General features: G+C 39.8%; 1 protein-coding gene across 1 annotated transcript in view; it reads right to left on the bottom strand.

Annotated features, from left to right (window-relative positions):
* CFAP54 (cilia and flagella associated protein 54) overlaps positions 1-24,887 on the bottom strand; it is a 253,182-nt gene that overhangs the window by 119,350 nt on the left and 108,945 nt on the right. The window contains 8 exon segments of the mRNA XM_037160832.2: positions 3,531-3,639; positions 9,797-9,932; positions 10,032-10,255; positions 13,098-13,325; positions 15,673-15,854; positions 17,308-17,450; positions 20,041-20,271; positions 24,453-24,550. Coding sequence (XP_037016727.2) covers positions 3,531-3,639; positions 9,797-9,932; positions 10,032-10,255; positions 13,098-13,325; positions 15,673-15,854; positions 17,308-17,450; positions 20,041-20,271; positions 24,453-24,550 — 1,351 coding nt within the window.

Here is a 24,887-nt window from a genome sequence, read left to right on the forward strand (position 1 = left end):
ACTGCATGCTGCTTTACTGCACCCTGCAGATGTTGCGTTTTTGTTTACAAACTGAAGGTTTGTGGCAATTGTGCATCAAGCAATTCTATCAGCACCATTTTCTTGCTAAAGGTTCTGATTATGGTTAGCATTATTTTTAGCAATAAAGTATTTTAAAATTAAGGTATGGAAATTTTTTAGACATAACGCTATTGCACACTTAATATACTACAGTATAGTGTAAACAGCTTTTATATGCACTGGGAAAGCAAAAATAAATTCATGTGGCTTTCTTCACTGCGATGATCACTTTACTGCAGTGGTCCAGAACCAAACCCGCAGTCTCTCCGAGTTAGGCCTGTACTCACAAAGCACTCACTGGAGTGCCTGGTGTCCGATGAATAATAATAATTCCTTTACTGGAGCTGTTATAATAATTAAATAAGACATTTATGGAAAGCCGTTAGCAATAAACATACAGTATAGGCACTTGTGGTCTGGTTTCCAAGTCTGTGCTCTTAGCCATTTACCACCTGCCTCTCAGTATAACGGCCGTGACGGGTAGCCCTGGTGCTCTGTTCCCTGCCCTGGAAACACTTGTGGAAGCTGCGTTAACATGGAGACTCCACTATCCCATGACGAGCAGCAGCTCAGTACTCAACCTCATCGAACACAGGAGCACAGGCAAAAACAGCAGACTTCCCTGATGTTAAGGCAATTAGATTTGGGGATTGTTCGGTGCTGCTACACAGCCCAGCCCGTTGTGACTGACACAGCTTCCAAAATGAGGCCCTTCTAAGATCTATACTCCACATCTCTCTCCCTGGGTGACCTCACACAAGGCCCTGATTTCAACCACTACCAATATACTGATGATGACAATACAGATCTCTGCTGAATGCCTCGTAGTATACCCCGCCAGGTACCGGATCATTCTGCTCAGCTGTCAGCCAGGCACCTTGAACTTAGCAATTCCAAAGTAACCTTCTCTTCTGGCCCACCCTTCCCCCCAGTTTCTCCGCAAGTGAAGACATCACATCCAGCTAGCCACACAAGCCAGAAACCAAAGCAACTTGAACTCCTCCCTTCCTCACCCATTCCCGCCATCCAACAAGTAAGTACAGAGCGCAGTGCTGTGCATCTCTTCAGCCTTCCTCTCCTATCTCTGCCCTCTGCAGTCTCACAGCTGGGTCTGGGGCTTCCCCGAATCTCTGACACACGTCGGGGGTAGCCACGTGGTCTCTACATGGTCTCCTTTCAGTTGAGGTCCCCTGCTGCTGCCAAAGGGTCTTTCCAGAACACAAATATAATCACTTCACCTTTCTTCCTTGAATCCTTTCACCTAGACCCCCACAGTTCTCCAGATAAATCCAAATCCCCCTTTATCCTGCCTTCTAAGACTCTTGTATTTTCTAACTCCTGCTGACCTTCCTAACTTCAGCTTTTGCCTTGCCCTTTTACCTTAGCCCTGCAAAATTAAATGCAGTCTCTCAAAAGCAGTAGTAGCTGTTAACCGCTATTGTTTATAGCAGCAGCAGTTATAATAGTGCAGACCTTGTCACTCCATACCACTGCAGGTTCTCAAACAATGCTCTTTCACTCCACATCACTTCTTGACAGCGCTGATGAGAAAAGAAGTTGATTCTGGCTGGGGGCCAGTGTGTGGAGTCCGCACGTTCTCCCCATGTCTACGAGGGTTTCCTCTGACACCTCCTTTTCCTCCCACATCCCAGAGGTGTACAGGTGAGGTTGGCCGGCATACCTGAACTGTCCCGGTCTGAGTGAGCATGTGTGTGGGAACGCGCCCTGTGTTGGAAGGACTTCCCACCCGGGGGAAATGCCTGCCTCGGGCCCTGAGCTCTCAGAGAGGCTTCAGCCACCTAAGATCCTCATCTGGAATAAGTACATTGGAAAGCCATCATTTTACCTGTTGTTATTAATCTTTCTTACATGTACGGATGGCTCACATTTATTTAGACATTTACTATTATAAGTGCTTTGGGTCCTTTTTTAGAAGTTTGGTGATGTTTTTGTGACCAGAGCTATGTTGGAGGAACTTAACTCTTGTCTTTACCAATTAGTCTACAGTAAAATTGGTTGCATTCTACATAGTTTCACTTGAAGTCAATTTCTAGGAACCTATCAATGACATTAGTGAGGATTTACTGTATAATATCTGCTTTATTTATTGTTCTCCTTCAATGGACTGTAAACTTCTGGAAAACATATCTTTATTTGGTCTCATTCATCTCTGTATATCAATCCCTAGTGCAGTGCTCGACATGTAGTAGGTACTCACTAAATGTCTGCTGAATAACTGTACAGCCAGCTCCATAAACGAGTAAGTCAATGCTCACAGTAGATTCCCCCTTATGATCTCACTTTTTGTGGTTTCTGTTACCCACAGTCAATCATGATCTAAAAATATCCAATGGAAAATTCCAGAGTAAACAACTCATAGGTTTTAAATTGCGTGCCTCAGCACGGTGATGGAACCTCACACTGTGCCTGGTCCTTCCTGCCTGGGACGTGAGTCCCCCTGTGCCCGGTGTGTCCATGCTGCACACACGGCCTGCTCACCAGCTACTGAGTAGCATCTCGGTCATCGGGTCCGTCACCAGAGAGCACCAGAGAGACCATATTCAGGCAACTTTCATCACAGCGTATTATTATAATTGTTCTATCATATTAATAGTTACTATTGTCAATCTCTTCCTAGGCCTAACTTAAAAATTACACTGTATCACAGTCAGGCAGGTATAGGAAAAAAATCCTTATACAGGATTCAGCACTGCTCAGTGTCAGGCTTCCACTGGAAGTCTTCCAACACATGCCCGGGATCAAGAGGAACTATCCTACGTACACACACACATACGTACGTGAGACCCACAGATAAGTAAATGGAAGAATGCCAGCAGCTCAGAAGGGAGACCTGGATTTCTCCCCTGCACCAGAATCCGAGATGCAGGAGAAGCACAACCGGGAGAAGGCCTTGTCTCCATTTCATCTCATTCTATGGCTCCACTCCTGCTCGCTGCACTGCCAAATATTCAGAGAGGGCTTATCGGCTAAAAGCAAAGGAGTCATGACGTTCCCAAACCCTCTCCTGTGCTCCAGTTAAAAGACACACCACTGCTCCACAGTAAAGCCAACAGAATAACAATCTATAGTGATTATGGAAACAGAGGTTATTATGGGAATCCAAACAGAAATCAACAAAAGGTCAATGTGAAGAGTTACCATGTGAGATAACAACAGAGAAAATAGCACAGAACAGTCTTTCTCCTCTTTATGTTTCTCATCCATTTTCTTTCTCCATTTAAAAAATATTTGTTGCCCTTCTTTAACTTAAACATTAAACCAATGAACAGGGGTTTCAATTCCCCTTAAGTAACATAGCAAAACAAGATGGTAAATATCAAATGGATTATTTTCAGTCAAATAAACATGCAGAAAAGATTTTACAAACATTTTAATTATGGAAGGTTTGGCAAGCAGATGACAACACAAACCCCACTTGAAAGGAGCTTCCCGCTGAAACTGCTCCTGACCTGAGACGATGAGCTTTCTTAGGGAATCTGGGCTGTTTCCAGCTTCTGTCACTTTATTGGTTGGAGGATTAATCTTGAGTTGTTTCCCAATAAAATTCCGGCAGGTTATCTTAGAAAGAAAAGATGAAAACAAATATAACTTGGGTATTTATAGCCAAAAATCTGGCTCGTATAAAATGTTTATCTTTTTTCCATTTGTCCAGAAAAAAAAGACATACAAAAGGATGCCACAAATAAAAGCTAGCAGAGACTGGGGGGAGGAGGAAAAGCAGCTACATAATTTTTCACATTTCTTCTCCCCAGCACAGCAGGAAGAGTATTAGGAAAACTATGTAGAGCAATTAGAATATAATTTTCTGATATTCTATAAATTTACAAGTCTAAATATACTTTCCATTATGTAAGCTGAAATATATTTAAAATATAGGCTGCTTCTCCAATGGCAGATTTTTCCACCCTACTCATAATTAAAGCAATTTAAACTTCCCTGGTGAAGCTCTTCAAAACTAACTTTCCCTGTAGTATTTTAAAAATGCATTTTCTAACACCTGAGTGCTAAAAGTATAAAATATCTGAAAGCAAAATATTTTCAAACAGAAGGAAACTCTTTTAAAAGATCCTCTCCTCTCTGATGCCCTGTTCTACTCCTTGAACTGAGCTAATACAGCCCTCCTTGAACCCCAGGCGGATGGAGATGCTGCCTCTCGATTGTCCATTGTAGGAAGTTTGACAGTGAGATGTGCACATGGTCCTTGCATCGCTCCATCACTTAACAAATCTTTATTGAACGCCTATTATGTGCCAGGCACAGCTTCAAGCTCGAGGACTATACAGCACAGAACAAAGCAAATAAAATTCCTATTCTTATGGAACTTTTTCTAGTGGAAGCAGAGAGACAGTAAACAAAATAGAGACATACATTGTAGAGTAAAGAGTTATAAATGGTATAGAGAGAAATAAAGCCAACAAGCTCAAAACTCTAAATAGTGTAGAGCAGAAAGTCCTCACAGATAATACGGCATTTAATAAAAACTGGAAAGAGGCAAGGGAAAAAAATCAATGTGGATATTGGGGAAGCAGCATTCCAAGCAGGGGGATGGCACATGCAAAGCCCTGAGGCAGAAATGTCTTAAAGAAGAGACCAGTTGAAACCTGCAGAGGAGTGCAGGAGGTTACTGAGGGTCACAGGGTATAAGTTAGGTTGGGCATTAAGGCATTGATAGGATGTTCGCTTTAACTCTGAATCAGATGGGGAGGTATCGGGTTTAAAACGGGGAATGATATAGCCTGATGGGCTTTTAAAGGCTGTTCTACCTGATGCATTGAGAATACACTAGAGGCTGGAGGCTGAGTTTCAGAGAAGTTGGGAACAAGAAGACTAATTAGGAAGTCATTGCATTAATTAAAGCAAATGCAATAGAGGCTCAGATGGGAGCAGTGATGGAGGAGGTGGTGAGATGTGGTCAGGTTCTGAACACATTTTGAAGATAGGGGATTTGTCAACCAAGTTAAAGTGAAGTGTGAAAACAAGGGAAGAGTCAGGCATGTGCCCAAGCTGCCCAGCCTGAACAGCTACGAGAAGGGGGATGCCATCAATTAAAATGCAGATTTCCTGGAAGTCTATTGCCTTTGCCAGATTGGGGAAATTCTCCTTTATTATTTGTTCAAATAAGTTTTCCACTGGTGGCTGTTCCTTTCTCCCTCCTGGTACCCCTATAATTCAGATGTTGGAGCATTTAAAGATGTCCTGGAGGTTCCTAAGTCTCTCCTCATTTTTTTGAATTCTTGTTTCTTCATATTTTCCTGTTTGGTCATTTTTTCCTTCCTTCTGGTTTACCCCCTTGATTTGAGTCCCAGTTTCCTTTTCATCAATTAGTTTAGCCTTCATATGTTCCTCTAATTTGTGACTAAAATCAACCAGTTCTGTGAGCATCCTGATCACCAGTGTTTTGAACTGTGCATCTGAAAGTTTTGCTATTTCTTCGTCGCTTAGAGTTATGGGCTCTGGGGCTTTGAGATCTTCCTGAGCCATTTTTGGTCTGTTCGGCCCGTTAAGTATGAGGAGCGGAGCCTCAAGTGTTCACCAGGGCGGGGCCGCCCAGGTCGCTGGGTTGTGACGCTGTATGTGGGGGCAGGGTCAGAGAGGGGAAATGGTGGTCCCCTCTCCTGCTTTCGGCCGCTGGGGCCTGTTTGGTTCCATCTCACTGCCCACTCCCTCGCCGGTCTATCTGCACAGGAATGCGCAACCACAGTCAACCCGCCACCCTTCACCCTCGCTGCGTCCGCCTGTCATTCACTGGGTCGCTCTCTGAGTCCCCCCGTTGCAACCCCACACCTGGGATCCGGGCACCTGAGTCCCTCTGACCGAGTTTTCCTGTGCAACCCCGCTCTGCCAGCTGCTGGCTTCGCCCCTTTTACCGGTCAGGCTGAAGAATTCATTGTTATCAGAATTCCAAAAAGTTCAATTTTCTGTGTTCTGGCTATGTTTTCTGTTGCTAATATTTTGTTGTCTCTAAACTTGGTTGTGGGAGAAAGCACGGTGTCTCCACCTATGCCTCCATCTTGGTGGAAGTCTCCAGGAAATGCAGGAAGCTCAGAGAGTCCCAAAGAAGTTGGACCCAAGAAGAAACACACCAAGGCACATCATAGTTACATTAGCCAAGATTAAAATGAAGGAGAGAATCCTAGAAGCAGCAAGAGCTAAGGGGACAGTCACCTACAAAGGACTTCCCATCAGACTGTCAGCTGATTTCTTAAAAGAGACCTTACAGGCAAGAAGGGGCTGGAAAGAAGTATTCCAAGTCATGAAATCCAAAGACCTACAACCAAGATTACTCTATCCAGCAAAACTTTCATTTAGAATGGAAGGACAGATAAAGTGCTTCTCAGATAAGATCAAATTCAAGGAGTTCATCATCACCAAGCCCTTATTATATGAAATGTTAAAGGGACTTATCTAAGAAAAAGAAGATAAAAAATATGAACAGTGAAAGGACAGCAAACTCACAGATATTAACAACCACACCTAAAACGAAAGCAAACTAAAAGGACAGCTAGATCAGGAGCAGAAACATAGAAATGAAGATCACATGGAGGGTTAGCAACAGGGGAGTGGGAGAAGGAGAAGGGGGGAGAAGGTACAGAAAATAAGTAGCATAGACGGTAGGTAGAAAATAGGGAGGGCAAGAATAGTATGGGAAATATAGAATCTAAAGGACTTGAGACACATGGTCATAAACTAAAGGGGGGTAATGGTGGGGATGGGGGGGTAGGGTGGAGGGGAATGAAAGGGGGAATAGAACAACTGTAACAGCATAATCAATAAAAAAAATTAAAAAAAAAAAGAAAGACATTTTAGATATTACTTCATACCTGTTAGAATGGCTATTACCAAAAAGACATAATAGAAATAACAAGTGTTGGCGAGGACGTGGAGAAGAGGGAACCCCTGTGCACTATTGGTGGGAATGTAAATTGGTGCAACCAATGGAAGTTTGGTGGTTCCTAGAAACACCAAAAACATTAAAAACAGAACTACCATATGATCCAGCAATTCCACTTCTGGGTATTTATCCAAAGAAAATGAAAACAATAACTTGAAAAGATATATGCACCTCATGTTTACCGCAGCATTATTTTTTAAAGATTTTATTTATTTATTTTAGAGAGATGGGTAGGGACAGAGAAAGAGAGGGAAACGTAGACATATGAGAGACATAAATTGGTTGCCTCTCACATGCCCCCAACCAGGGACCTGGCCCCCAATGCAAATCGGCGGACCCTTTGGTTTGCAGGCCGGTGCTCAATCCACAGAGCCACATGGAGGGTTAGCAACAGGGGAGTGGGAGAAGGAGAAGGGGGGAGAAGGTACAGAAAATAAGTAGCATAGACGGTAGGTAGAAAATAGGGAGGGCAAGAATAGTATGGGAAATATAGAATCTAAAGAAATTGAGACACATGGTCATATACTAAAGGGGGGGAATGGTGGGGGTGGGGGGGTCGGGTGGAGGGGAATGAAGGGGGGAATAGAACAACTGTAATGGCATAATCAATAAAATAAAAATTAAAAAATGCAGTAGACTTGGCAAAACGGGTTTGTTCGAAATGGGCTAAATTTGAGAAGTGTAGGCAGTGCGACGGTATTTTGATGAATCAATTTGGTTAGGCTTGGAATCAACCAACAGGGAAAGCACCCATTTTGGAATCAACTTGGAATCAACCAACAGGGAAAGCACCCATTTTGTAGCACACATACACCTCAACCCAGTTATTCAACCCAACTGTAATCTAGGTGCTGCCATGAAGGGATCTTGCAGGTACTATTTAAAGTCCCCAATAAACTGGCTTGAAGCAAAAAAGATTATCCTAGGTGGGCCTGCCTTAACCAGGTGTGTCCTTGACTCCAGTCTCCAGACTGGCAGTCTCCAGACTCCAAATTCCAACCAGCACCCAGGTGAAAAACTGTTCTCTCCTCATTGGATCCTCCCTCAGTGACTGCTTCTGGCAACACCTGTAGGGTCCCTTCTTGCTCATGATCCTGACCTCCCACTCTACAGAGTATGAACTTGCTTAGTCAGCTCCCGTGATCATATAAGCCAAATCCTTGCAAGATAGATAGATAGATAATAGATAGATGGATGGATGGATGGAAGGAAGGAAGGAAGGAAGGAAGGAAGGAAGGAAGGAAGGAAGGAAGGAAGGAAGGAAGGAAGAAAGGAAAGAAAGAAAGAAAGGAAAGAAAGAAAGAAAGAAAGAAAGAAAGAAAGAAAGAAAGAAAGAAAGAAAGAAAGAAAGAAAGAAAGAAAAGAGAAACAGATCTTTCTAGTTATGTTCTCTGATTGAACCCTGCCTGGTATATTAAGATATGGCAACAGAGAATTCAGGAGAGAGGGCTAGAATGGAGATATGACATTCATTGCCATGATCATAAAGAGGGAACTCAGATTCAAGACTGAATTAACTGACCAAGCTAGAATATATGTACAGAGAAGGCAGAGGACCAAGAACAGGGTCATGGGGCGCATTTAACATTAAGACACTAGGGAGAAGAGGAATAAGCAACAAAGAAGACAGAGGAGCAGCCCCTTATTTTTACCCTCTCCCCTCTCTGCTACACTGCAGCCACTGGGGCCATCTTTCTGTTTCATCTCAGGGCCTCTGTCCTTCTTCCCTTGGGCTGGAATGCTCTTTCTCACTGCATGGCCGGTGCCTTCCCATCAAACATCACCTTGAAAAGGCCTTTCTGACTGTGCCTGCTAAAGTTCCCACCTCCCACCCCAGCCTATTTCTATTTCATTTCCTTGTCATAAGAGAACTTCCAATGATCATAAATCTTTTTACATGCGTCTTCATGTTTACTATCTGACCCTACCTCCACCCCTATGAAATTAAGCTCCATAAAGCAAGAATTCAGACTGTGGGCTATCTACACAAAATGAACAGGAGGTAAGAACATGCAAAAGGCCATAGGGACCTTTTGTGAAAAGAAGAAAATGGAATCGTCATGGAGCAGCTGCAACACACAAGCACACAGACACGTGCGGGGGGCAGGGGCTGAATGTCAGCCCCCACGTGTGCCAGAGGCCCGTGTGCAGGGTGCAGACAGCACAGCCGAGTGCAGGGACTCTGATGTTAGGTGCTCAATACCTCATTGATTCAATCAACGAATAAGAGAATTTACTTGTTCCTTTCTCTCACCTAACGCAAAGCTGAACCATGGGTTTCCTGGGCCTGAGGCACTTTTGCCTTTGTGAGCCCACTCCTCCTCCATAAAATAAATTGAGAAAATTATATTTCACGCTTGTATTGATATAAATATATTAATAGTAAAAAATATTTCCTTTGACCTAAAAGTTGGTGTTTTCTGCTTATTTAAAAAAAGAATTAAAGCAAGGGAGGGAGGTGGGTTTGGCTGGGTTTGGGGGGAGTGGTGGGGAGAAAATGCAGACATCTGTAATTGAACAACAATAAAGTCATTTAAAAAAAAGATTTAAAACATTTAGTGCGCCCTTAAAAGTGTTACAGCTCTAGACACCATCCTCACTGTTCCTGGTGCATAATCAGCCCTGATGAGTTTCTCGTGTGCGAGCATTTACTTTAGTTGACTGTTCCTGGAAATATTGGCCACAGCAGGCCCTCCATAATGCCTGCCGATTTGAATGATAAGTGCCCACATGAAAATAGCAACATGTATCTGATTCCTAAATCTTTGTCACATGCGTACTGGTAAGAAATCACAACTGCATGAATAACAGAGGCAAACTTACCTTCTCTTGATGTTCAGCCTCATGTCTGACACAAGGCTGTTGTGTGATGTCTGGGCCCTCCGACTTGGATATTCTTAGAAGAAGCTGGCGCTGTGCATACACCAGGAGCGGTGTCACTTGTTCTGTTTATCTCTCACTAGACAGGGTGAAAACACATTAAAACACACACAGGAGTTAAAGCACATTTTTTCAATGAAGTCTGTCAATTTTAATTGCCCTTACAAGCAGTACTTACTGTGAAACTGTATTGAACTGAATGGCAAGTGATACTAGTGTTTCCCATTTTTCTACTTGATATAAAAGTTCCAGAGCTTTTAGTACAAAGTCATGGATCCATTTCAAATCAACCACATTTACATTATCCAAAGGATGCTCAAAAGTAAGGCTAGAGCCACCATTGTCATTTTTAATATTTCCATAGCAACTTGGAACACTGAACTCTCCCTTGTCTTCAATAATCTGCAAGTAGCACATTAAAAAATGTGTAATTTCAGATTTTACTGCACATTTGTTCCGGAAAAATGAATTGACACATAAAAATATAACATGGAAAAACTGAACAAAAATTCTTTAAAATATTTTTCTCATGCAAATGAAAGCTCGATAATGCCATCCAGTCCAGCTTCTGTGATGGCGGAAATGGGCTGCGTTGGTTCAACACGGCAGCCACTCAGCACGTGGGGGCGCTGTGCTATTGAACTGTGACTGGTGCAACCAGATTTTTCATTTCATTTCATTTTAATTACGCTTAAATTTAAATAGCCACAAATGTCTGGTCATGACTCTATTAGCACAGACTGGGGTCTATACTTCTTGAACATAATCACTGTCTAAGTTTGGATATGAAACCAATCAGGCAAATATTTGAGAAAAACCAGATTCTATTATGTCCAAATAATTCAGTTTCCCTGGTACATTTGTTTGCTGGTAGAATAATATGTCCAATTCCCATACGCAAAGGTCAACTCTATGGAGAAGGGACTCTTCTCGGAGACCCTCTTCGTTCCTAAGTTAGAGAATTACTGGGTAAGTGTTGTGTTCCAAGCTTTGGGTGTGCAGAGGCTGTGCTGAGTCTCTGTTATCAGGTGTATACACATTTATGAATGGTATGTTCCCCAGTTAACAGAACCTCTTTTTGTAATGAAATGTCCCTTTTTATCTCTCAAAAGCTTCTTAATTGGAAGACTACTTTATCTAATATTAATATAGTCTAAACAGCTTTTTAAATTTTTTTAAATTTTATTTATTTTTTTAAAGATTTTATTCATTTATCTTTAGAGGGGAAAGGAAGGAGATAGGGAGAGAAATATCAATGTATGGTTGCCTCTCGTGCGTCCCCTCCTGGGAACTGGCCTGCAACCCAGGCATGTGCTCTGACTGGGAATCAAACCTCGATACTCTGGTTCGTCAACAGCTTTTTCAAAAAGATTTTATTTATTTATTTATTCAATTTTTTAGAGAGGAGAAGGGAGAGAGAAACATCAATGTGTGGTTGCCTCTTGTGTATCTCCCCACCACAAAGAACCTGACTTGCAACCCAGGCATGTGCCCTGACTGGGCATCGAACTGGTGACCCTTTGGTTGGCCAGCCAGAGCTCAATCCCCTGAGCCACACCAGCTGGGGCCCTCAACAGCTTTTTATGCTTACTGTTTTTATGACATACGAGGTCTGTCCAGAAAAAGTCCAGCCACTGTTAATATACCAGGAATGGTTTGTGGAACATTGATGTAACCTGGCAGCCAGAAGAGTGGACTGGAATGCACACATGTGAACAATGACGACTTCACTGTACTAGTCAGTGGGGGCTGTAGATGCAGTTGAGTGAGCATGTGTGCTGTGTGGCTGTCTCATTCAAAATGACTGAGTAAGTACAGCAATGAACCTGCATCACATTTTGGATGAAGCTTGAACATTCCTCCACAGAAACTATTTGGATTACTCAGAACACCTGAGCTGTGCGCAACTGGTGATTGGCAGTTTCATCATGACAACACACCCGCATCATGTCTTGTACAGAGTTTTTTGGCAAAATATCAAATCACCCCGGTGACTCTGCCACCCTCCAGCCAAGATTTGACACCCCGGCTCTTTCCAAAACTAAAATCACCTTTGAAAGGAAAAGGATTTCAGACCATCAGTGAGATTCAGGAAAATATGATAGGGCAGCTGATGGTGATTGAAAGAAGTCTGTGAGGTCCCAAGGGGCCTGCTTTGAAGGGGACTGAGGCTTCACTGTCCTATATACAATGTTTCTTGTATCTTGTATCTTTTTCAATGTCTCTATTTTTCATATTATGTGGCTGACTACCTTCTGGACAGACCTTTTTTCTGTTTTATTTTCAATCTATCTGTTTCTTTATATTCAAAGTGCTTCTCTTGAGGACAAATATACGTGTCTTTCTTTTTAATTCAGTCAGATAATCTCTGCCTTGTAATTGAGATGTTCAATCCATTTATATTTATAAAGTTATTGACATAATTTTGTTAAATTTGTTATTTTTTTGTTTTCTATTTGTCCCATAATCTTTTTGTTCCTTTTCCTTTTTTCCTGCCTTCTTCAGGTAACTATTATTTAATTTTCCATTTTACTATGTTGGCTTTTTAGCTGTATTTCTTTTTTAGTAGTTACTTTAGAGATTATTAAACACATCCTTAACTTACTACATTTCACTTAGAGTTAATATTGTACCACCTTATAGCTATGTAAAGTATAAAAACTTATCACAGTTTATTTATCCTTCCCATCTTTTGTGCTAGTGTTGCCATACATTTTACACATGGAAATTACTCCATGGCTGTGTTTACTATGTTAACTGATTTTCAATGTGCTTAGGATATGTCATGCTTGAATTTTTTCAATGTTATTTTCTTGCTTTAAAACCACAGTGTGAAAGATTTTAAATGGCAAATATTACCAGATCTGAAGTAACAGAACAGGGACAAATAAAGCAGTGAAATAAAGATCAAAGTCAAGTTTATGATCCCTCTGGGGTCTGTTTCTTTCCCTGTCAAAGGATTGCTATGAGGATCAAATACATTAAGGTTAGTTTATGTGGAAGCTGGAGTTTAGTAAATGTCACTTGCTGTTCCTTTTAAGAAATTGAATTTTCAGAGGAGATATCTGTAATTAACACCAATGCAAGTTATATATATATATATATATAATGAACTAATAATGAAATGAGATACAGACAAACCAAGGACTCAAGAACTATATTAATTTCTACTTATCCAAAACTGCATGGTACAAAAATATCTGTTAATTGAATACAATAAAAATAATTACCCAAATACTCTTACCTCAATAGAATTGGTATTTTGTAGTTCTATCAACATGTCAATAAGTAATTCTGCTCCCAGGTAGAATGGTAACACAGAGATACAGATGAACCCGTCCTGACTAATGGGGAATGTTTTACACATGTCCACTGCATGCCTAAGAAGTATCTGTAGCTCCTGAGTAAAGTTCCAAAGGGCCCGACAGCAGTTCTGAAGCAGAGTCCAAAAGCCCCCACGATGAGCAAGAACCTACAACAAACACAACATTCGAAGTCCCAAAAGTTACAGATCTCTGAACAACTTCATCTTTCTGTAGATACTGTATGTCAATAATGAAAATAACTAACACCATTTGTCATGTGCCACTTATATGTGCTAGACACTCTGGTAAGACTTTTATATGCATCATTTTGGTTCCTTCTTACAATAGTGCCAATGAAGTAGGTAGGCACTAGCAGTCTATAGAATTTACAGATAAGAAAATGGAGTCATGGAGCTAACCCGCCCAAGATCATGAATCTACTAAGTAATGAGCTAAGTTTTGCACATTAGAGGCCTGACTCCAACACTCCCATTATCCTGACTGCCAGAAATGGGGCAGTGAGCAAGAAAAACCAGTCTTTGTTCTCATGGTGCCTCAATTTATTAGGGGAGACTAACACTAGGTTAGTAGACAAATAAAAATGTACTTTCATGAATAATAAACATTGTAAAGAAAAATAAAGCAGAAATGCATCAGAATCTGACAAGGCTGAGAAAACACATCCTTTTAGACAATGTGGTCAGGAGAGAGGTCCTCTCACAGGAGGTGACTTATTGAATGTTGAGTTGAACAAGTCATGGGAAGGTGGCGATAGGAGTATTGGTTTAGGGAGGGCATTTGAGGCTGAGGGAACAGCCAAGTGCAAAGGATGGAGAGTGAACCTGAAGGCTGAGAAGCAAACAAGCTTAGTGCTTTCAAAACTGCAGAGGGGAGCCCTAGCTGGTGTAGCTCAGTGGATTGAGCGCGGGCCTGCGAACCAGACGATCGCAGTTCGATTCCTAGTCAGGGCATATTCGTGGGTTGCAGGCCAGTTCCCAGCAGGGGGTGCACCAGAAGCAACCATACATTGATATTTCTCTCCCTCTCTCCCTCCCTTCCCCTCTAAAGATAAATAAATAATCTAAAAACTGGAGAGGGGGAGGCTGGACTGAACAAAAGCAAGAGGAGCTGAGTTCGTAAAGGTGAGCAGGACCCAGACCTTCTAGGTGGTGGAAAGGGGAGCAAGATGCAATGTCATGTACAGGGAACCAGTCTGCGTGGCAGTGGCAAATGTAGCTCATCAATGATTCAGAAAACCGACAGGCACAAGGTGGTACATAGGAGCCAGTCCCACAGATTGGCTTTCCCATGGGGAACCAGGCCTGCACTATATCTAGGCTGCTTTAAGGCTTGCTTTTGCTAAAACTCCCTCACCCTGAGTTAAGGCACCAAATGTTTAGTGCATATTTGAAGTAACTTCCTAACGTCTGTGCTAAACCTCCCAAGGATGGAGTGTAACCAGTTCACCCACTTTTCCCCTGGCATTTGCAGCATCCTTTTCTTTGTTACCTGTAAGAAGTAATCAGCAACATCTTTCTTTGTTATTTGTAAAAAGTAATCACCTAAAGTAAACCTGTGCATAATGAATGAGGACCTTCCTTGATGTAACACTCCCAGAAAAGCAATAAAAGCCTGTCCAGACAAGGGTTGGGGCTTTCTCTCACTCAGAGAGTGGCCACACTGTCCCTTTTCTCTGCAGGACATCTGCAGTCCTTGCGAATTTGTTCATCGCATCCATAACACTATGGACACCACTGAAGATGATGTGGGTTTACTTGACATTTTAAAAAAGCATTCTCTCCACTCCAGGGAAAATATGGGAATTTACGTATGTTTCTCTTTTGTCTAGGAAGGGTAGCTTTCCTATTACGTCTTGAAGGGACTGAAGTATCCCACTCCTTACTAAGAGAAAGAAGGAAACTAATTAGTTTGTAGCTAATGACTCCAATTCTGAGTCTAATAATCTATTGTATAATATTTAAGAAGGAAAAGAGAAAACCATTTGAGAGAAAACACCAATGGCCTTAGAAGCAGAAGGTCAGGGGCCTGAGGCAGATCTTTCCTGTGGTCTAGAAATATCTCCCCCGTGTTAGAGGAAAGAAAGGGATCTATAGTACCCCAGGAGGAATCAAGATTCCAGAGAGAAACTCTGGTGAGAGAAACCCTCGCCAGAGAAGCCCATGTCCCAAGTGTGGCAAGGAAGTAGCAGCGGACTATGTGAATATCCACGATGACTGTGTAGACAGGGACAATGGCCACCTCTTCCCTGGGCAGGGGATGACTGGTGACTAAAGGGGCTCACCCTTCTCCCTGACAACTCAACAATGCATGAGACCTCGTTACCATGGCAGGCAAACCTCACACACAACTGACACTAAACCCAGCAACTTTAGTCTCAAAATTAAAACTCAAATTACAGACAGGAAATAAATAAATACATTCAATCTTACATACCCACATTTATGGGCTGAGACTCATGTTTACAACATTAGCAAATACAAAAGACCACCTTACCATTGCTCTCCTGCAGTATAAAAAGATTTTCATAAAATGATCCAATAGACCCAAATTTGATGATCGATCCTTTTCCTTACTACTAAGACCTAATTGAGGGTCTGAGTCAGAAACTGTTTGTGCTTTAGAAACATTTTCATCACTCATTTGGGGATTAATAAGTGTCAAAAACTCATCAGCATCTACGGTACAAAAATAAAGTATAACGTTATTGAAAACAGAGGGTGAAATTCCAGATAACACAGTAGGTGGTGAGCATCAAATCAGTAATTCAGATAACAATTGCTACATAATGTTGGAGAAAAGACAGGATTATCATGAACACCATGAATAATTTAGTTTCTAGAAATCATGAAGTTTCTAGAGAAGAAAGCACTTAGATTGGGTGCTAAAAGGTGGGTATGACTCAGCTCTGCAGGAAAACTATGGAGAAGAACACTCCAGGCAAAGGTGATGGATGGCCTGCAAAGGAACAATGCAGAAGCAGCAATGTCTTTTTTTTTTTTTTTGAGGGAACAATGATGAGATCACTGTTCCTGAATTTCTCCCCAAACAGGCCATTCCCAGGACCATCCCTAGAAGGTGAGCAGCATTCCCAGATGTGGTCAGTGGAGCAAACCCTGGCCACTCATTCTCCTGTTGGTATGAAACCACAGGAAATTTCTCCTGCCTCCTCTTAGAACTCTGCATTACATAGCAAGTCTCAATAGCAGAATATTCTGTTGCCGACTTCATGGAAGGTCTTAGGTAGGCAGCTAGTTTTTTAAAAACTCAAGAAGTTGTATGACATAATCTACATATGAAACTCAAACTCTTTCTTTGTCTAGGAAATTTACTTTCAAATACTTCAACATTCATAGTATGACATGCAGGTACCAGTCAACTTCCTGGGACAGTTAGCCAGCCGGTGAAGTATAATGGTCAGCAGTAAGTTACACTGCACTCAAAATACCATGATTAAAAACCTACATAAGAGGATTTATAGAAACTCTCTAATTTTTTATTTGTGCAGTGAGTGGTACTCAAGGTAGGTGGTTGCTTAGGAAGAGTTTCATCAGTACAGAAGGAAAGCTCCACTCACCCGCACCTTTCCGCCTCTCAGAGACGCCTGTCCCCTGACCACATGACAATACTGACTGGTCCTGCCACCTGAACTGCTGCATTCATCTTGGAGTCAGTGTTCACGGAAGGCGAGAGTTGGGGGTCGTAAGGTGAGAACACACTGCCCTGAGTACATGGTCGGCACTGTAACATACCACGCGACTGTGGTCAGGCCTGCTGGCAGTGGTAGGTTTGGGGGAGCTGGTTCGGAGACCTACTTCCACTAAAATATAATACCTGAGAGCAAGTCTTCGTCTACCTTGACCACTGGCGGTTACCAATGTTTGTAAAAGAACATTATATTTGCTAAATCATTAAATTATTTTAGGTCAGAACACAATATAGGTACTCCCCAAAATAGGCAAGTATGAGTCTCCTACAAAATATCACAACTCAACTAAATTCCTGGGTCATTGGAAAACGGTGTGTGTCCTTCTGTGTGTCTGCCAAGAGTGTGTTTTCGGGAGTGGGGGGAGTGCATTGCATTAGTGAAAAAAATCTAGAGGCAACTGATAGTATTTTGATTTATTTTACCTGATGGTAAGCTGGCCTTTCCTTTCATAGGTGTATGAAGGAACTCAAGCATCACTTTATAGTTTTCTAGAGTCAGTTTTCCTGTTGGCAATACTGTTCCTGAATTATACAGTGAGAATACACTGGGATCACATGATCGAAAACTGCAACAGGGAAAAATGTGTATTAAAAAATAATACAAGCAAAACTGAATTCAATCTGTCAAATATAATCTACTTTAATTTTTTACATATTTGTGAGTTAGTGCTCTCGAATTTTGGATCACAATGCATTTGGGCATTTAACCAAACCAAACAATTGTCCATTGAATGTTAAAATTATATGATGTAACTTTGCTCTTAGGAATTTTAACATCCATACCTATTTTGCTTAAAGGGCCCATGAGAATGGGGATGGAGGATCTATACACACCCTAAAGCACAGAAACAGTAATTTATGTCAACTTAAAACCACCTGATTGAAACACAACTCCATGATTATGCCCACAACATATACCAGTGTGTCTGTAATCAGTGCTTGTTTGTTTTTTTAATAAGGTGTAGCCCTGGCTGGTGTGGTTTGGCTGGTTGGAGCATCTCCCCATAAACCGAAAGGGTGCAAGTTCAATTCCCAGTTCAGGGCACATGCCTGGGTTGCAGGTTCGGTCCCTGGTAAGGGCATTTGTAAGAGGCAGCCTATCCATGTTTCTCCCTCACATTGATGTTTCTCTACCTCTCTCCCTCCCTTCCCCTCTCTCTAAAATCAATAAGCCCATCCTGGGATGAGAGTAAAAATAAATAAATAAGGTCTAAGCAATAAACAATCTTCCATCATACGCACATACGTACATACATATGTTATATATACATCCCGAGTAAACATATTAATGGCTTGAATAAAACTGAATTTAGCACCAATTTTCCCTGACACAAATTTGACCACCCAAATTTGTGCTGCCAAACAATCACACAGGAATGGTTATGTATGACTGGGAGTTCAGAGAAGACTTCTCGGTGGTCAGAGGACAGTAAGAAAGCCCCTCTGGTCTGAACGGTCTTCCTCCTCATGGCCTCAGGAACGGATCACTGTCAAAGCCTCCCTGCAGGCCCGGCAATCTAACCACTTTTTTCACCTAGGAAAGCAAAAGCTTGACTTGCATGAGGTCTACCGTTTGTTTTTTTACTATGTCGCTTTGTGTTTTTTTCATTTTATTTTTCAGTTACAACAGTTGACATACAGTGTTGTGTTAGTTTTGGGTGTACAATATAGTGATTCCACAATTATATACCTTATGAAGTGATCTCCCCAGTAAGTCTAGTACCCATCCGACACCACACATGGTGATTACACTATTATTGAATGTATTTCCTATGAAGCACTTTACATCTCCACGACTATTTTTATACCTGGCAATTTGTACTTCTAAATCCGTTTCACCTTTTTTCCTAACTCCTTCTTAAGTGCAAATGTGGTCAATCCTACATACGAAAGGGGTCTAACTAGAGCCATTTCTGCAAAGGTTCAGTCTGATTGTAACCAAAATTCTGGAGAAGCAGAAACTGGAACCAAGTTCATTGTCGACTTCAACCGGCATACTTTATTACTGACTTATTGAACTAAATACCCTCTTAATTTATGTTATCTGTCACCAGTCTTTCCTTCCTTCAATCTATTTGGTATGTTGCTGCCGGAGAAATTTCTTATCATAGCCCTGCTCAAAACTCTTAACATTGTCCCACAGATTAAAGTTCAGATTTAATATACAGTTGAGACTCTCCATAACCTGGTACTGACCTACTTGCTAATTATTTCAAACCACTCCCTATCAAACACCCCAGATTCTGGTTAGACCCTTTGGGGTTCTCATCCTGCATTTTTCCTACCTGGGCCGTAAGTCATGACTTTCCACCTACTGGAATGGTGTTTCTATATCTGCATATTTCTAAATCTTGCTTATCTATCAAGAGCTAGGCCAAGCAGCCCTTCCCCATGAAGTCTTTCCTATTGGTCTCAGCCAGAGTAAAGCCTTCTTCTCAGGAATAAGGAAGACTGTATGAGTACTTCTACTTCGACCAGTATCTGCAATTATTCATGAGTATTTGTGATCCATCCTACCAGATTCTAACTTGCATAACCTGCTCATCTTTGTATGCCCACTGCACCTGTCTCGGTACCTTGTATCCCACAGGGGTTCAACAAGTATTATCTGAATGACTCTATATCACCTTTTAACAGCTACATAATATTCCATTTATGTATTTATCTTCTATTTTTAACAACAGTTTAGCCAAAGACATTGAGTAAAAGTTCAAAAATGTCATTTGAATTAACGATAGAAACTTTATATTGTATGAGGAAATATGACCTGTGTTTATAGAGGTTTACCATTGTATTCATAGAGGCTTAAAATATCTCTAAATGAAATAGAGATTTGCCTAATGCCTGCTAATATCTATAATTATTGTACAATCAATATTAAATTTTTCTTGGAATGATGTTTTCTCCTTTCACTGAAAGCTATACTGAGAAACATTGTCAAGATATATGCAAATTAGTACTTGATAAGCACTTACGTCCGTCACTTGTTTGGGAAAGATTCTAAGATAAGAAATTAAGAAATATATCAATGGCCAGGAAAGACAAAAGCACTCTGTAAACCTATTTAATTATTATCAACATTGGAGCCCTGAGCATACAAATACAGCCCATGTGCTAGAGACTTTAAAAGTATTATTCATGGATAATACACTATACCTGACCATTTTGTGAGGAGCTCCACATTTCATCTTCATCCGTTCCCCTTGCTTTATCAGAAACAGGCTAAAGTGTGCATTTGCCAGACACAGGTTCATCTGAGCCTTCCAGGGCATCTCCTCAAGACAGATTTGATGGAACCTCTTCTTTTTAACATAATTAAATATTAGAGGATTCAAGTAATCCAGCAGGATTCGGTGTGCTAGTTTTCTAACATCAGTTCTCTTATTTCTACCAAGGGACAAAGAAGTTTTGAAATTACACAAACTTTCAGATATTCGAAGAGGAATAATTCCAATTTGTACATGATCGAGAAGCCACTTGCCTGCCCTTCCGCAAGTGTTTCTGGCTTATTTATCATTTACTTAGTGGTGAAATGTAAAATAAGGCAATAAAGAAGGCACAAGAATACACACCAGGGATGAAGTCCCTACGTATTTTCCCCAGTTCTCTCTAATATCTGTGTCTTAAGCTCAAACCAAACAGAGCTTTTTTTGTTTTTCATAACCAAAAGACAAGTCAGATTAGACAAGTAAATTATAACATAATTATTCACATACATCAACTAACTTCAGTATTGAATAACAAAATCATTCCTCTGTATGGTTCCTTAAGAAAAAACAATGAAGCAACATTTTTTCTAACATTAGCTAGACTTTAAAATGAAATAAAACATCAGTTGACAATAAATAAAATAACTTCATAAATCTATATTCAATATACTCTGAAAAACTAGTATTTCAAATTTTATCTAATAGTTCATATTTTAAGTATAATGTATATTTGCTTAAAGTATAACCAGAGACAGTGAAATAAAGAACAAACTGACAGTAATCAGACAGAAAGAGGAAGGGGGATAATGGGGGGAAAACAGGGAAGGATCATCAAGGAACGTGTATGAAGGATCCATGGACAAGGCCAAAGGCGGGCAGAATTGAGGGTGGGAGGTGGGGATGGGGGAGTGGTGAGGGGAACATGGAGACAACTGTAACCTGAACAACAATAAAAAAGTATTCTCATCAGAATCTCGAAGCAGTCCAACTATTTTTATTGTCACATAGTTGCTTATATGGCATGACTTCATTTCTTCAAAATACTTTTATCAACTTTTCTTGACTGTTGACAATGTTGCTGTCCCATGGGGCAGTGTCATTCCACCTGACGTTCAGTACCATTAGCCATTACGGAAATGCAAATTAAAGGCACAAAATATCAGCACTACCTATTTTAATGCCTAAAATACAAAACAGTGGTAACAATAAATGCTGGAAAGTGGGAGGAAAAACTAGAATACTCATACACCACTGGTAGCAATGTAAAAAGGTAGGGCCAGATTAGAAAAGAGTGTGGAATTTCTCACAAAATTAAGCATAAACTTACAATACAACATAGCAATTGCACTATTGGGCATTTTACCCCCAAGAAATAAAGATTTATGTGCCCTTAAAAAATCTGTACACGAATGTTCATGTCATCATTGTTCTTAATAGTCAAAACCAGAGACAATGCAAATGTCCATCAAAGGGTAAATGGCTACGCAAATTGTGGCACATCCATCCCACAGAATAGTGTTAAGTAGTAAGTGAACTAGTTATTCATACTGCTTGGGTAGATTTCAAAGTAATTACGCTGAGTGGAAAGAAAAAGCCAATCTCTGAAATTTACATACTGTATGATTCCATTTGTATAACATTCTTGAAATGACAAAATTATAGAGATGGAAAGCAAATGGGGGGCTCCCAGAGGTTGTGGGGGAGAGGAAGGAAGGTGGCTGGCTGTCGCTGCAAAAGGGTAGCGTGCGGGCTGGGGGCAGATGCTCATGAGAGAACTGTTCTGTATCTTCCTCCTGGTGACAGTCACGCAACTCCACAAACGTGATAAAACTGCACACAACTAAATATACGCACACATATGTGTGCGTGTAAAATTTCTGCAGTCTGAATAAGGTCAATGGATTGCATCATTGTCAATTTCCTGGTTATGCTCTTGCACTATAGTTAAATAGTTAACTTAGGAGAAACTGGGTGAAGGATATATGAGAGATCTCTGTACTATTTCTTATAACTGCATGTACATGTACAATTATCCAAAAATAAAAAGTTTTTTAAATGCATGTTACATCAAAAATGTCCACAATCAGAAACTCTATTCAATATTAATCTTGAGGTCCTAACCTATAGGCTAGACAAGAACAGGAAAAGAGAGCCTTGCACATCAGAAAGAAATAAGCAAAACTTTCATTATCTATTTATAATTTGACTGTCTACACAAAAACCTGTATCTATGAATCAATTATCAATTTGTACAGAAGACCAAGTTGTTTATAAATTAATTATATTTCTATATAATTAAGATTACAAAATGTAATTAAGATTACAAAATGTAATCTTAAAATACTGTTTACACTAATACAAAAAGTATTTCTTTGATGCAGCTAACAAAATATGTATACCTTTTTGGAGAATATCATAAAAATTTATTGAAAGGCACTAAATTAATACCTAAGTGGTCTGCTTATGAATAGAAAGACTCAATATTGTTTTTAAAAAACTTCCTAAATTGATCTTTATATTCAATTCTATCTCTATCAAAATCACAAGATTTTTGTACTACTTGACAAGCTACTCCAAACTATTTTGCAGAAAAATGTCCAAGACTTAAGACAAATAAAGGAAAAGAACCTTCTGGAGAGACTTTTCCTAGCATACAAGACTTCATTTAAAGCGAAAGTAAGTATGATGGTGTGATACTGACTCAAGAATAGATAACAGACTAATGGGACATAAAAGAGACCCCAAAACTCCACAGGTGAAAACTTGCTGAATGACGAAAGCGACAGTGATCACAGAGCAGACTACTCAGCTGGGTGCCCATTAATGAAACTATAAGAGAGGGGGCTACGCTTTCCCTACAATTCACAAAATTAGATTGTAGTTGAATAGAATTCCTAAATGTGACAATCAAGAATTTAAATTCACTATGAAAATGCCTTATGACCTCCAGTGACAGAAGAATTTCAAAAACAACAACTAGAACTATTATTACAATCGACTTCATTAACAATTACAACCTTTGATTTAAAGAAACACTTTAAAATGTATGAGTATACAGATGAGCCACAAAGTTGGAAAAGCATTAATATTCAAACTTCTACCAAAAAACTAGCAAAAAACAAAGTGTTTAAATGTGCAAATATCTAAACAAGTGGGACTGAGACTAGAAAAACCCTAGGGTTTAATAAAATATGAAAAGATGCCTAACCTCATCAGTAACCAAAGAGATAAAATTTTACAATTCAAAGTTTCACAAAAAATTATAAATTGGTCATAATATCAAGTTTTGGTGAAGATGGTGAATTGAAACACCACTGATGAGAATTTAAGAGCAACTTAGCAATATCGTATAATGGGTATAAAAAACAAAGATGTTCATGTCTTGGGAACTGCCCCCCACTTAAAAACAATTTAAATGCCCATTTACAGGAGACTGAATAAAGCTTATTTATTCATATAATGGAATACTATACAAAAGTAAAATGAATAACTAGACTTATGTGTAATAGACATAGAAAAACACCTCACAAACATAACATTTAGGAAAAAGAGAAAATTGGCAAGCAGATTATAAAAAATAATGTATTATGTAGGCCTGCATACATATATAATTGAAGTATAAAGTCGCTCATAAACATGATAAACTGCTTCCTGGACAAAGGGGGATGAAGATGCATTCTGAGAGGGGTGTAGGGAATTTCAACTGTGTTTGAAATATTTTTATGGTTAACTGCATATGTTCATTTGTTATATTATTTCCTACACCCATCTAAAATATGTTATATTTAAATTTAAAAAGTAAAGAAACAATCAGATAGTAGACAGATGCAATAAGAAGAAAGTGAGAATGGTTCTATTAATATCTAGAGTTACAAATTAAGATCAAAATCTATAAGTGAGTAAAGACATTATATAATGAAGGTAAGATATATAAAGACTGTATAAGAATCATAAGTTCATACTCATAAAAATAGAAGCTAAGCATTTCACCATGATAAGTTTTATGGCTTAAGTTTTATCAACAAGAACATTAGGTCCACCAGGAATAAAAGGTAATTCAGCAGTTCGGTCTCTTGACCACACTATCTACACTCCTGCTGCACTCACCTCCACCCCAGGCCAGTTCGTCTGTAGTATATCATCCTGGTCTCTTGTTTTATAAAGTTTATAAAAATTTTAATCACCTTGTCTATGTGTATGTTTACTTGTTTACTGTGCCACTTTCATTAGTATGGAAACTCCTTGAGGGTAGTGCCTTACCTGTCTAGTTAACCAGTGTACCGCTACACCCCCAAAGAATGCCCAACACATAGTAACCTTCGAGTTCATGCTTATTAGATTAATTAAATAATACAATACCTTTCATGTTCCGGCATTTCAGAAAAACCTGGATTTCTAGAAAAATATTCTCTTAGTGTCTCTCTTTTTTTACTTCTTCTTCTTTGTACATCCGAAGCCTTAATACAGAATAAAACAAAAAAGGTTACAAACTAAAATTCTGAACACTATTGAATATAATTTACTCATACTCTAATGCTTATCTGTTGACATTAAATACAGTGGTTTCTTTACACCCCTCAATTAAAATTATTATCAAAAGTAACAAAAATACCCCTGTAGATGGGAAATAGGATTATGAAAATATCCATATGAGAATTTAAGAATTTAATAACTATAAAAGTATGCATCATAGCATTTTCTTCTGTTACATGTTATAATAAATTATAATACAGCCAATAGTCGTAGATATGTAAATCCCATCATTTCATTAACCCATATTTCAAAACTCGAATG

The sequence above is a fragment of the Artibeus jamaicensis genome, unplaced genomic scaffold (assembly GCF_021234435.1).
Source record: "Artibeus jamaicensis isolate MK-2021 breed Jamaican fruit bat unplaced genomic scaffold, CSHL_Jam_final contig_233, whole genome shotgun sequence".
Taxonomy (NCBI): Eukaryota; Metazoa; Chordata; class Mammalia; order Chiroptera; family Phyllostomidae; genus Artibeus; species Artibeus jamaicensis.